General features: G+C 58.4%; 1 protein-coding gene across 4 annotated transcripts in view; it reads left to right on the top strand.

Moving 5' to 3' along the window:
* Positions 1–12835, top strand: part of BCL9L (BCL9 like) — a 30656-nt gene that overhangs the window by 14325 nt on the left and 3496 nt on the right. For 2 of the 4 annotated variants that reach the window (XM_010389323.2, XM_030917404.1), the window contains exons 3-9: positions 1815–1916; positions 3169–3554; positions 4220–4339; positions 9044–9260; positions 9416–9500; positions 9582–11874; positions 12283–12564. In XM_010389323.2, coding sequence (XP_010387625.1) covers positions 1891–1916; positions 3169–3554; positions 4220–4339; positions 9044–9260; positions 9416–9500; positions 9582–11874; positions 12283–12564 — 3409 coding nt within the window. In that variant the 5' untranslated portion in view covers positions 1815–1890. The remainder of the gene's footprint in view (positions 1–1814; positions 1917–3168; positions 3555–4219; positions 4340–9043; positions 9261–9415; positions 9501–9581; positions 11875–12282; positions 12565–12835) is intronic. The other 2 variants (XM_010389325.2, XM_010389324.2) reach the window with 1 other exon arrangement.

Below are 12835 nucleotides of genomic sequence, written 5' to 3'. Positions count from 1 at the left end.
TGGGCACTGTGGCTGGAATGTGGGAAGCCCACCTATCTGATGCAGGCTCAGAGGAGCAGTCATGGCTGGGGTGGCGAGGTGGGGCCACTGCGGTGTCTGGAATGAGGGTCCCCACACTGCCACGTACTGGATATATGACTCAAGGTCACATGACTTCCTCTTCCCAGACCTCAGTTTCCTCGTTGAAATGGGGTCGATCCTTTTGAGAATCTGCGAGTTGGTGAAGGGAGAGCCTGAGATGCATGCCAGCCAGGAGCCTGCTCAGGGCCCTGCTGTCTCCAGTGACTCCAGCCTCTGCCTCTGCTCTTCCCTGGTTGTGATGGAGAAGCTGGGGGTGGCGGGCTGTTTCCCAGGCAGGTCCTGGACTTTGGAACCTTCCCCCAGGAGCCTTCCTCCCCAGAGACAGGGCTGGAGTGGCGAAGGCCAATGTGCCCTAGGGTTAAGTTGGGGTTACACTCCCGCAGGGTGGCAGGTGGGGCCCCCTCACCCCGAGGTCCCCGCCCAGCCTCCAGCAGCCTCGCAGGGAGCATCAGGAGTGTGCACCGGTGTCTGGCCGGGCCTGTCACCGGGACGAGGCTCATGGGCCCAAGACTCCTCCCCTTTGACCGGGATCGACTGCTGGAGGGCGGGTAGGGGAGGCGAGGGGGAGCCAGAGCTGGGGGCAACTGGGTGAGGCCTCTGTGTTTGTGTAAGTCTGTTGCTGTATCTATGGCCCTGTGCGTGTTTCTTTGTAACAACCAGGCTCAACTTTCTTCGGCTCTCTTGTGGCCGGCCTCAGTCTTTTCATCTGTTCAATGAGTCCGGCGCTCCCACTCAGCCCTCGGGCAGCCCCGGTGTCTGCGCGTGCCCCAGGCTGTCTCCGTGGCTCCCACTCCGGCCCGGCGCTTCCCTGGCCTCTGGCGCGCCTCTAGCTTCCTGGGCTCCGTGCGTGTCTTTGTCTCCCTGTCCACGTGTGAGCTGTTGAGTGTGTATGAGTCAGAGTTCGGGTGTCTGTGGGTCTCCGAGCCCCTACCGGCAGCACCGGGTGCTCGCCAAGCTTTTGCCGGCTGGCGCGCGCCCAGCTCCTGGCGGGACTTGTCCGTGTGTCTGTCCGCGCGCGGGGCCTGGAGAAGCACGCTGCAGTCCTGTCCGCCTCCCGCTCGCTGCCTCGCTGGCTGTCGCTCTCTCGCTCTGCCTCTCCGCCCGGGCTCTGCCGAAGGGGGCGGGGTGGGGGTGCAGGGCGGGGGGAGGGGAGGCTCCTGCATTCTTGCGGTCGGGGAGGAATCCGAGCCAGCGTTACTGGTCTCCAGAAGAGCCCAGCTGCAGCCCCGGGGCCCCGCCAGGCCTCTCGCTGCCCGCCCGGGCCTGCTGGGATGGGCACGGGCTAGGCCTCGAGCTGGGGACGGGGCGGGGCGTGGCCCCTACCCCGGGCCCCCTCCACGGCTGGAGCGCTCTGGGGGTGGGGCGTGAGGGGTACCCCACCCTGGGTGAGGGGCGCGTCTGGGAGCAGGAATCCCTCAAGGGGCCAGGGCAGACCTCACGGCCGCCACACGCGGTACCTTTGCTACCTAGCCTTTTAGTGAATTCTGTCTCTGCCGCCCGTCAGGGCGGGGGCTTGCTGGAGACTGCAAGCCCCCTGAGGGCAAGGTGCGGGAGGGATGGGGAGAGGGCTGGCCTCCAGGATCGAGACCCCATCTCGTAATCCTCTTTTTCCAGTGCCACCCCACCCTACCCAGTTCCCTAGTCCCAGGGCTGTTGGGGCTTCCCTTCTCCCCTCCCCCTTTTACACCCCCTCCCCAAGTCACGAGTTTTCTCTTTGGGGCTTGTTGCTGCAGTCCGTGCTCCAGTACCGAGTACCTGGCTGGGCCCTGGGCACGCACAGGGGCCGTAGCCCCACTGTGTGTGGGAGCCATGAGGATCCTGGCTAACAAGACAAGGTGTGTGGGTGTCGTGGCGGGCGGGATGTGTGTGTGTGGAGTGTGGGAAGGGAAGGGCCCAGTGGTGATGGGGCCCAAGCTGTGCTGGCCAAGAGAGGAGCCGCCCTGGGCACCTGGCTCCCAGGCCACCAGTAGGCTAAAGTGGGGTTAGCATGGGAAGGCCTGGCCCGAAGCAGGAGGCGCAGCCAGCCTTAGTACCTGGGCCCCGGGGGCAGAGGGGACTGGCAGCCTGCTATGCTTGCAGCTTCTGGTCCCTTCTAGTTCTTCCCTCCTTAAAATGGTTTGAGCAGACCCCCTCCCACCCTACTGTGGAGTCCGAAGGCCGCCTCTGGCCTCAGTCTAGCTGGAGGTGGGAGCGGGAGTAGGGGGCGGTGCCTGCCTCCCTCCCCCCACCCCGGAGAAGCCGGCAGACAGGGCCAGGCGGCAGCAGCAGGACAGCAGAGCTGAAATAAATCTGAGCTGGTGTGGAATGAGGGGGGATAAATATCCTCTCCCGTGATGTGATCTTTCCAGCGGCTATTAATAGGTCTCCGGGGAGGGGGAGGCGGCGGGGGGAGCGGGCTGGAGCTTAAAGGGCCCGCAGCCTAGGCTGCAGGAATCCTTGGCTTCAAGCTGCACTCCCCATCTGCTTGACACACCGCTCTCCTCCCCCTTTCCTCCTGCTTCTGCCTGCCGGCCTGGCCTGCCAGGCCCCCCTCCTCAGGCCTTCCCCTCCAGCTGTCTGGACCAGTGGGTACCACTCCCCAGTGTGCGTTTCCCCACTGTCCCTGGGGAATGAGACGGGGGCATGTGCAGTGACCCCAGGTCCTGCGGCCCTTCTCTGCTGGTGTTGGGACATATGGGAGTTGAGGTTTGAGACCTTGGAAGGAGTCTGAAGACAGCTGATCTTAGAAGAGAGGATGCTTAAGTCTGATACAGAGGACAGGGTTGCCACAGAAGCTTGCAGGCTGATTGGTGTTGGGGCTGAGGTGGGCGAATTCTGCCAACTCTGGGCCCTGGTTTGCATTCGAATTGTGGAGGCTGGAGGGTGGAGGGTTTCCCCATCTCCACTCCCCAAGGTGGATGAGGGCCTTAGCCCTTGTCTGAGGAAGCCATGGAGGGAAGTAGGGAATAGCTGGTGGTAGTCTTGAGATGCCACCCCTTCCCCCTACCCTCCCCCATTATTAGAGGAGGCAGGATGGGGCAATTAAGTTCCAGGCATGCCTAGCCCCTAGCAAGGTTAACTTTTCACATCTCTCCTACCTTCTCCCAGGTTACCCCACCCCAGGAGGAGAGAAGCTCCAGGGAGCCCGCCGCTGTCCCCCCGCGGCCATTGCCCCCCTGCCCCAGCCAAGCCAATGCACCCAGAAAATAAACTGACCAATCATGGCAAGACAGGGAATGGCGGGGCCCAGTCTCAGCACCAGAATGTGAACCAAGGACCCACCTGCAACCTGGGCTCGAAGGGCGTGGGGGCGGGGAACCATGGGGCCAAGGCCAACCAGATCTCGCCTAGCAACTCAAGTCTGAAGAACCCCCAGACAGGGGTGCCCCCTTTCAGCTCGCTCAAGGGCAAGGTGAAGAGGGAACGGAGTGTGTCTGTGGACTCTGGAGAGCAGCGAGAGGCTGGGACCCCATCCCTGGATTCGGAGGCCAAAGGTACCCCATTTCCTTATCCCCAAGACCCTAGCATCTCCTATAGTCCAAGGCTCAGATGTTCTGGGAGATCACCTCTCTGCCCCCTGCTTGTCCAGTCCTCACCCCACATTCTTCTCCAGTGTTTCTGCATGGGTACCTTTCAACACCCACCAACCAGATCATTCGGGATTGGGGTTGGCCATGGTGCCACCCATGGAGGGGCCACACAGAGTGGTCAGACTTCTGGATTCCTTCCCCTCCTGCTTACCCACTAGAGCTCCAGAGAAGGACAGGGAGGTGCTGTGGAGTGAGGAGCAGACCCCAGACCCACACACTTCCCAGGAGCCTCCGTATCCCAGCTGGTGGGAGCGCTTTGGGAGCAGGCACTGGGGCCTGGAAGAGTAGCAGCAGCTCCCCCTCCCCGCCAGCCCTAATTAGAACCAGTTGTGGTTGGGGATTATGCTGTACTTGGTGTTGGGGGGGAGGGGAGACAGGCATGGGGCTATAGAGAGAAATCAGAAACAAATGGTGGTGTGGTGGGGACCACGGGCTGGCGAAGTGCCCACCATGGCCTGGGCAGTGCCCTCTAGGGTGGGGCATGTTAGAGAATGGGTCTGGGAGGGACCCCGGGTGTGGGAGAATGGGGTCTCTGGGTGCTCACTCTTTCCTCCATCCTGCCTGGGCAGAGGTGGCGCCCCGGAGTAAGCGGCGCTGTGTGCTGGAGCGGAAGCAGCCGTACAGTGGGGACGAATGGTGCTCTGGACCGGACAGTGAGGAGGACGACAAGCCCATTGGGGCCACCCACAGTGAGTGCCTGTTGATGCCAGGGTGCTCTAGCCCGTGATGTTCCAAGGGGATGGACTTGAGAGGACTGAGCCTGGGAAAGAAATGAGGACCAGGAGCCCTGGATTTTTCTCTCCCATCCCACCTCAGACTCTGTCCCTCCCTACACTGCAACAGCCTTGCCTCTGCCTTCCAGGTGCTCAGTGGCCCCCTCTCCCTAAGGACCCTTGGTGAGGCAGAGTGGAATGGCCCCCTTACTGGTCACATCACCTACACCTCTACTCGTGAATTCCTGGCCTATGCTGCCACCTTCTGGTTAGTGGAGGCAGGGCAGTGAAGGTCCAGTGTCCCTGGGAGTGGGACACTTGGCTCTGCTGTGCAAAGCCCTGCTAAGCCTGGGTGTGAGCTGCCACTTGGCTGTATCTCTGGTGCCCTTCCCTAACCTCTAATTGACTCCTGGCAAGTACCCAGGGTGTGTCACCAGGACAAGAAGTGGGTGTGGAGGGATGCCCACTCCTCCTCTGATTCTTTTATGAATCCACCTGTATTTTGGCCTTCCATGAGTGATGGGGGCGAGCCAGAGGTAACCCCTATCCCTGGGAAGCTTGTACACATTTTTTCCCCCTCAAAGTTTACATCCTTTTGATGGGAGAGACATAAGAAACTAGCCAGAGAGGCTGGGTGCGGTGGCTCTCACCGGTAATCCCCAGAATTTGCGGGGCTGAAGCCGGAGGATTGCTTGAGCCCAGGAGTTCAAGAACAGCCTGGCCAACATAGGGAGACCCCATCTCTAAAGAGAGAGAGAGAGAAAGGAAAGAAGTAAAGAAAGAAGAAAAAGAAACTAACTAGAGACTATTAAATTGTGAATTTCTTGAAGGCAGGGACGGTAGAAATAAGAAAGAAAAGAGTACCTTGACTACTTTGCTACTCTGTTTTATTTAATCCTTACAATAGCCTTGTGAGGTCAGTGTTATCATAATGTCAATTACAGAGGAGGAAAGAGAGTCAGCAAATGTGATGGAGTGAGCAGACTATGTCTGTGGCAGGGGTGCAGAGGGTCAAATACCAAACCTCTACAGCTAACTGGAACCTCACAGACCATCCCGTATCAGTTCTGTCTCCCCCGTGGGACTAACCTGGTGGTCGCCAAGCCTCTGGCTGAACCCTTTGATGATAGAACCGTTTACTGCCTCCCAGGCCAGACGCCTTCCCCCATAGCCAACACCTCCAGTTCACTTATGTCACATCAGACTGCACCATTGTAGAAACTTTGTGAGTTTTATTTATTTATTGTTTAGAGACAGGGTCTCTCTCTGACACCCAGGCTGGAGTGCAATGGTGTGATCACAGCTCACTGCAACCTCAAACTCCTGAGCTCAAGTGATCCTCCCACCTCAGACTCCCAAGTAGTTGGGGCTCAGGCATGTATCACACCTGGCTAATTTTTGTATTTTTTGTAGAGACAGTCTTGCCATGTTGCCCAGGCTGATCTTGAACTCCTGGTCTCAAGTGATCCTCATGCCTTGGCCTCCCAAAGTGCTGGAATTACAGGAGTGAGCCACTGTGCCTGGCAAGCATAGGGAAATACAAAGTAGAAATTGCTGACATCCCATACTCAAGGCGACCATTGTGACTCATTTAGTTGTACTACTCTTAGAGTCTTTTATTTATTTATTTATTTATTTATTTATTTATTTATTTATTTATTTATTTTTGAGTTGGAGTTTCACTCTTGTTGCCCAGACTGGAGTACAATGGCGCGATCTCGGCTCACTGCAACCTCTGCCTCCTAAGTTCAAGCAGTTCTCCTGCCTCAGCCCCCCGAGTAGCTGGGATTATAGGCATGCGTCACCACACCTGGCTAATTTTTGTGTTTTTAGTAGAGATGGGGTTTCACCATGATGGCCAGGTTGGTCTTGAACTCCTGACCTCAAGTGATCCACCCGCCTCAGCCTCCCAAAGTATTGGGATTATAGGCATAAGCCACCGTGGCCAGCCTGCCCTTAGATTCTTTTTTTTTTTGAAACAGAGTTTCGCTCTTGTTGCCCAGGGTGGAGTACAATGACGTGATCTCACTCTTGTTGCCCAGGCTGGAGTGCAATGGTGCAATCTCGGCTCACCACAACCTCCGCCTCCCAGGTTCAAGTGATTCTCCTGCCTCAGCTTTCCCGAGTAGCTGGGATTATAGCAATGCACCACCATGACTGGCTAATTTTGTATTTTTAGTAGAGACGGGGTTTCTCCGTGTTGGTCAGGCTGATCTTGAACTCCCGACCTCAGGTGATCCACCCGCCTCAGCCTCCAAAATGCTGGGATTACAGGTGTGAGCCACCACGCCTGGCCACTGCCCTTAGATTCTTAAAGAGTTCTTATTGGAGGGGCGATAGAACGTAGACATTGACAGAACTAGTTCTGCCATCAGGCTGCCTTGGTTTGCAACCTAGGTTATTTCTGTTAATTTGGGAAAGGGCCTCCATTTCCTCATCTATAAAAATATTATTTACCTCATAGGGTTTGTACAAGGAGTAAATGGGGTTATACATATAACATGTTAGCTTTTTTTTTTTTTTTTTGAGACGGAGTCTTGCTCTGTCCCCTGGGCTGGAGTGCAGTGGCCGGATCTCAGCTCACTGCAAGCTCCGCCTCCCGGGTTTACGCCATTCTCCTGCCTCAGCCTCCTGAGTAGCTGGGACTACAGGCACCCGCCACCTCGCCCGGCTAGTTTTTTGTATTTTTAGTAGAGACGGGGTTTCACCGTGTTAGCCAGGATGGTCTCGATCTCCTGACCTCGTGATCCGCCCGTCTCGGCCTCCCAAAGTGCTGGGATTACAGGCTTGAGCCACCGCGCCCGGCCTAACATGTTAGCTTTTATCGTTGTTATTGTACTAGAAAGTTCCTTGTTGGACTAAGCCCTGCCTCTCTCCCCATAGCTTGTATCCAAGAGCCCCTCAGCAACCCTCACACATGGAGGTCAGCTCTCAAGCTCCCCCACAAATTTCTGGCTCTGCTCTTCTATGTAAAATTGGAGAGATAGGGTCTAGAGCAGGGCCATTTTGGGGTGGGTCCGTCAGAGAAGAAGGTGGAGAAGAAACTTTTTCCAAAGAGGGCAGCCTGACACTGGGCCCATGGCCCGGTAGTCACTGCCCTAGCTCAATGGAGACAACTTTAGGCAGTTTGTCTCCCATTAACTGAGAATGCTGGGACTTACTGTCTGTGGGCCAGGCACCGTGACTTGCTTTTCTTGGCATGGGAATGGGCCTACCCACTCACCTAGAACCACTGGAGATTTTTTTCTACGCTAAGACTTACAGTCAAGTGTATAACCATGGAACAAAACTTCCCTTGGTGCTGAGGGTAGCTGGTCTGTCTTGAGAGTGTTTCCAGTATGCCAGCTTTTTCTGTTTCTTTTTTCTTTCTTTCTTTCTTTCTTTTTTTTTTTTTTTTTTTTGAGACAGTCTCGCTCTGTCGCTCTGGCTAGAGTGCAGTGGCGCGATCTCAGCTCTCTGCAACTTCCACCTCCTAAGTTCAAGCAATTCTCTTGTCTCAGCCTCCCGAGTAGCTGGGATTACAGGCATGCTCCACCATGCCCAGTTAATTTTTGTATTTTTAGTAGAGACGGGGTTTCACCGTGTTGGCCAGTCTGGTCTTGAACTCCTGACCTCAGGTGATCCTCCCGCCTCTACCTCCCAAAGTGCTGGGATTACAGGCATGAGACACTGCTCCTGGCTCTCTGTTTTTCAAATGGATTCTTTTACTCTGTGACATTGATTTAAACTTACTGTTAAAAAATATATTTCTTTGACCTGCCCCCTGGGCAAGGAGGAGGTTAGTATTTTACATTTTATAGATGAAGAAACCGAGGCTTAGAGGGATGTCTGGTTCATAAAATCACACAGTCAGTTAGTGGTGGGGCTAGAGTGAAAAACCATCCATCGTTTGAATCATCAGCTTGTGTACCCTCTATGCCTTCTCCCTAACTGGGTGACTAGACTGTGTGCACATACACTTACCCAGTTTGAGGGGCAGCAGCAGAGCTTCAGAGTCCCTGCCCTGGGTTCAGTTCTGGCTCTGTACTAACTGGCTGTGTAACTGTTTTTGTTTGTTTCTTTGTTTTTTGTTTTTTTTGAGATGGAGTCTCGCTCTGTCGCCTAGGTTGGAGTGCACTGGCGCGATCTTGGCTCATTGCAAGCTCCGCCTCCAGGGTTCACGCCATTCTCCTGCCTCAGCCACCTGAGTAGCTGGGACTACAGGCTCCCACCATAACACCCGGCTCGTTTTTTCATATTTTTAGTAGAGACGGAGTTTCACCGTGTTAGCCAGGATGGTCTCGATCTCCTGACCTCGTGATCCGCCCGTCTCGGCCTCCCAAAGTGCTGGGATTACAGGCGTGAGCCACCGCGCCCGGCCTCCTCCTTTGTTAAATGGAGTGTGTGACAGGTTCCTCCCAGGGTGTGTTGATGAGATGAAATCACACCTGTTAAGTCCCCAGCAGAATGCCAGGCCCATGGGAGCCTGTGGAAGGGACACATTTTCTCTGTCCCTGCTCTCCACATGGTCACCACTCTTGCCATCATGGAAACCAGCCTAATGAGAACACCAGATAGTGACATCAAATGTTCCTGTGGGCACGAGCTGTAAGGCTGTGAGCATCAGTGGGAGGGGTATCAGCTGGTCCTTCCTGTGTCTGGACCACTCAGCCCCTTTCCCTCTCCTCTCTCCTCCTGCAGATTGTAATGTAGCAGACCCAGCCATGGCGGCCCCACAGCTGGGTCCCGGCCAAACCACCCAACTGCCCCTCAGCGAGAGCAGCGTGCCAGGCGCCCCGCACGGCCCTCCTCCTGGCCTTCGGCCTGATGCCCCTGGGGGCGGGGGCGGGGGCGGGGGCGTCCCCGGAAAGCCTCCCTCGCAGTTCGTATACGTCTTCACCACCCACCTGGCCAACACGTAAGTGCCTGGTGGGCAGGCCACGTCTCTCTCTGCCCAGCACCTCTCAGCCTGGGGTTCTGAGGGAGCCATGTGCAGGGGCAGGGTGGGGTGGGTGAGGGTGGGGCTCCCTCCTGCTCACCTCTCTGAGCTGTGGGTGCCCTCACTCTGTGCAGGGCCGCGGAGGCAGTGCTGCAGGGCCGGGCAGACTCCATCCTCGCCTACCACCAGCAGAACGTGCCCCGGGCCAAGCTTGACCAGGTGAGAGTGGTGCCTCTGTGAGCAGCAGGACTGGGCAGAACGTCCCCTTACCTGTCTCATGCTCTCTTTGTCCTTCTGCAGGCCCCTAAAGTGCCCCCCACCCCAGAACCGCTACCCCTGAGCACGCCGACAGCGGGCACCCCACAGTCCCAGCCACCTCCACTGCCGCTGCCGCCACCCCCGGCCCCTGGCAGTGCCCCGCCTGCTCTGCCCCCAGAGGGGCCTCCTGAGGACAGCAGTCAGGACCTGGCCCCCAGCTCAGTGGGAGCTGCCAGCACAGGTGGTGGGACTGGGGGCACCCACCCTAACACCCCGACGGCTACCACCGCCAACAACCCTCTGCCTCCTGGAGGAGACCCCAGCAGTGCCCCCGGCCCTGCCCTGCTGGGGGAGGCAGCCCCCACTGGAAACGGGCAGCGCAGCCTGGGGGGCTCAGAGGGCCTGTCCAAAGAGCAGCTGGAGCACCGGGAACGGTCCCTCCAGACGCTGCGAGACATTGAGCGACTGCTGCTCCGCAGCGGAGAGACTGAGCCCTTCCTCAAGGGGCCCACGGGAGGAGCGGGTGAGGGGGGCCCACCAGCACAAGCCCCTCCTCCCCCCACCCAGCAGCCACCCACGGCCCCTCCCAGCGGGCTGAAGAAGTACGAGGAACCCTTGCAGTCCATGATTTCGCAGACACAGAGCCTAGGGGGCCCCCCTCTGGAGCACGAAGTGCCTGGGCATCCCCCGGGTGGGGACATGGGGCAGCAGATGAACATGATGATACAGAGGCTGGGCCAGGACAGCCTCACGCCCGAGCAGGTGGCCTGGCGCAAGCTGCAGGAGGAGTACTACGAGGAGAAACGGCGGAAAGAGGAACAGATTGGGCTGCACGGGGGCCGCCCTCTGCAGGACATGATGGGCATGGGGGGCATGATGGTGAGGGGGCCCCCGCCTCCTTACCACAGCAAGCCTGGGGATCAGTGGCCGCCTGGAATGGGTGCGCAGCTGCGGGGACCCATGGATGTTCAAGATCCCATGCAGCTCCGGGGCGGACCTCCCTTTCCTGGCCCCCGTTTCCCAGGCAACCAGATACAACGGGTGCCTGGGTTTGGGGGCATGCAGAGTATGCCCATGGAGGTGCCCATGAATGCCATGCAGAGGCCCGTAAGACCAGGCATGGGCTGGACCGAAGACTTGCCCCCTATGGGGGGACCCAGCAATTTTGCCCAGAACACCATGCCCTACCCAGGTGGGCAGGGTGAGGCGGAGCGATTCATGACCCCCCGAGTCCGTGAGGAGCTGCTGCGGCACCAGCTGCTGGAGAAGCGGTCGATGGGCATGCAGCGCCCCCTGGGCATGGCAGGCGGTGGCATGGGACAGAGCATGGAGATGGAGCGGATGATGCAGGCACACCGGCAGATGGATCCTGCCATGTTCCCAGGGCAGATGGCTGGCAGTGAGGGCCTGGCGGGCACTCCCATGGGCATGGAGTTTGGTGGAAACCGGGGCCTCCTGAGCCCTCCCATGGGACAGTCTGGGCTGAGGGAGGTGGACCCGCCCATGGGGCCAGGCAACCTCAACATGAACATGAATGTGAACATGAACATGAACATGAACCTGAACGTGCAGATGACCCCGCAGCAGCAGATGCTGATGTCGCAGAAGATGCGGGGCCCTGGGGACATGATGGGGCCCCAGGGACTCAGTCCTGAGGAGATGGCCCGGGTTCGGGCCCAGAACAGCAGTGGCGTGATGGGCGGCCCGCAAAAGATGCTGATGCCTTCACAGTTTCCCAACCAGGGCCAGCAGGGATTCTCTGGGGGCCAGGGACCCTACCAAGCCATGTCCCAGGACATGGGCAATACCCAAGACATGTTCAGCCCTGATCAGAGCTCAATGCCCATGAGCAACGTGGGCACCACCCGGCTCAGCCACATGCCTCTGCCCTCTGCCTCCAATCCTCCCGGGACCGTGCATTCAGCCCCAAACCGGGGGCTAGGCAGGCGGCCTTCGGACCTCACCATCAGTATTAATCAGATGGGCTCACCGGGCATGGGTCACTTGAAGTCACCCACCCTTAGCCAGGTGCACTCACCCCTGGTCACCTCGCCCTCTGCCAACCTCAAGTCACCCCAGACTCCCTCACAGATGGTGCCCTTGCCTTCTGCCAACCCGCCAGGACCTCTCAAGTCACCCCAGGTCCTCGGCTCCTCCCTCAGCGTCCGTTCGCCCACTGGCTCGCCCAGCAGGCTCAAGTCTCCTTCCATGGCGGTGCCTTCTCCAGGCTGGGTTGCCTCACCCAAGACGGCCATGCCCAGTCCTGGGGTCTCCCAGAATAAGCAGCCGCCTCTCAACATGAACTCTTCCACCACCCTGAGCAACATGGAACAGGGTGAGTCAATTGCGCAGGCAGACAGGCAGGCAGGCTCCGAGCAGTGTGCCCATGCTGGGGCTGGGCAGTGAGTCGAGGCCTCTGTACTGGGGCCCAGAGGTGGATGACTCTGCTCGCGGGGCAGATGATGACAGCTGTGGGCTTTCTCAGAGGGCACTACATGAGTCCCTCAGGCATTTTGAGGGATTGTACTTGGTGCCCAGGATCTTCCCCTTGCCCGGGGCCCTGAGGCTGCAGGGATTGCTTGAAGACTAGTGGGCTCGGGAGATACTGGGGGCCTGTGGGTGTGTCTGAAGGACCAGGTGATTTGGGGAACCGACCTCTTCCTAAACCCCCCCAATATCCACAGCCGAACTCATCTGCCCCTCCCCAGTCACCCCTGCTCTCTTTGTCTCCCCGTTTCTGTAGGTGCCCTCCCGCCTAGCGGCCCCCGGAGCAGCTCCTCAGCACCTCCCGCCAACCCTCCCAGCGGCCTCATGAACCCCAGCCTACCATTCACTTCCTCCCCAGACCCCACGCCTTCCCAGAACCCCCTGTCACTGATGATGACCCAGATGTCCAAGTACGCCATGCCCAGCTCCACCCCGCTCTACCACAATGCCATCAAGACCATCGCCACCTCAGACGACGAGCTGCTGCCCGACCGGCCCCTGCTGCCCCCCCCACCACCACCACAGGGCTCTGGGCCAGGTGCGAGGACAGGCCGGGGCCCCAGGGAGGCCAGCTGGTGTGGGCACTGGGATCGGGGAGCACAGCTGTGGTTGTGCTGACTTTTTTGTGCTTCTGAAGGCCCTGGCCATGGGGGTGGAGGCTCCCGGATGCTGTTCCCACTCACTGGAGTCATTAGTGAAATGCAGCCCAGCGCACTCGAGTGGTCTTTCCAACACCTGGTGGTGTCTGGCGACCTGAGCCAGAACTTAGTCTCTTGGCTTCTAGCTTCAGTGCCTCCAGTCCCTTCCCT

The sequence above is a fragment of the Rhinopithecus roxellana genome, chromosome 15 (assembly GCF_007565055.1).
Source record: "Rhinopithecus roxellana isolate Shanxi Qingling chromosome 15, ASM756505v1, whole genome shotgun sequence".
Lineage (NCBI taxonomy): Eukaryota > Metazoa > Chordata > Mammalia > Primates > Cercopithecidae > Rhinopithecus > Rhinopithecus roxellana.
This window is presented reverse-complemented; position numbering and strand designations above follow the sequence as displayed.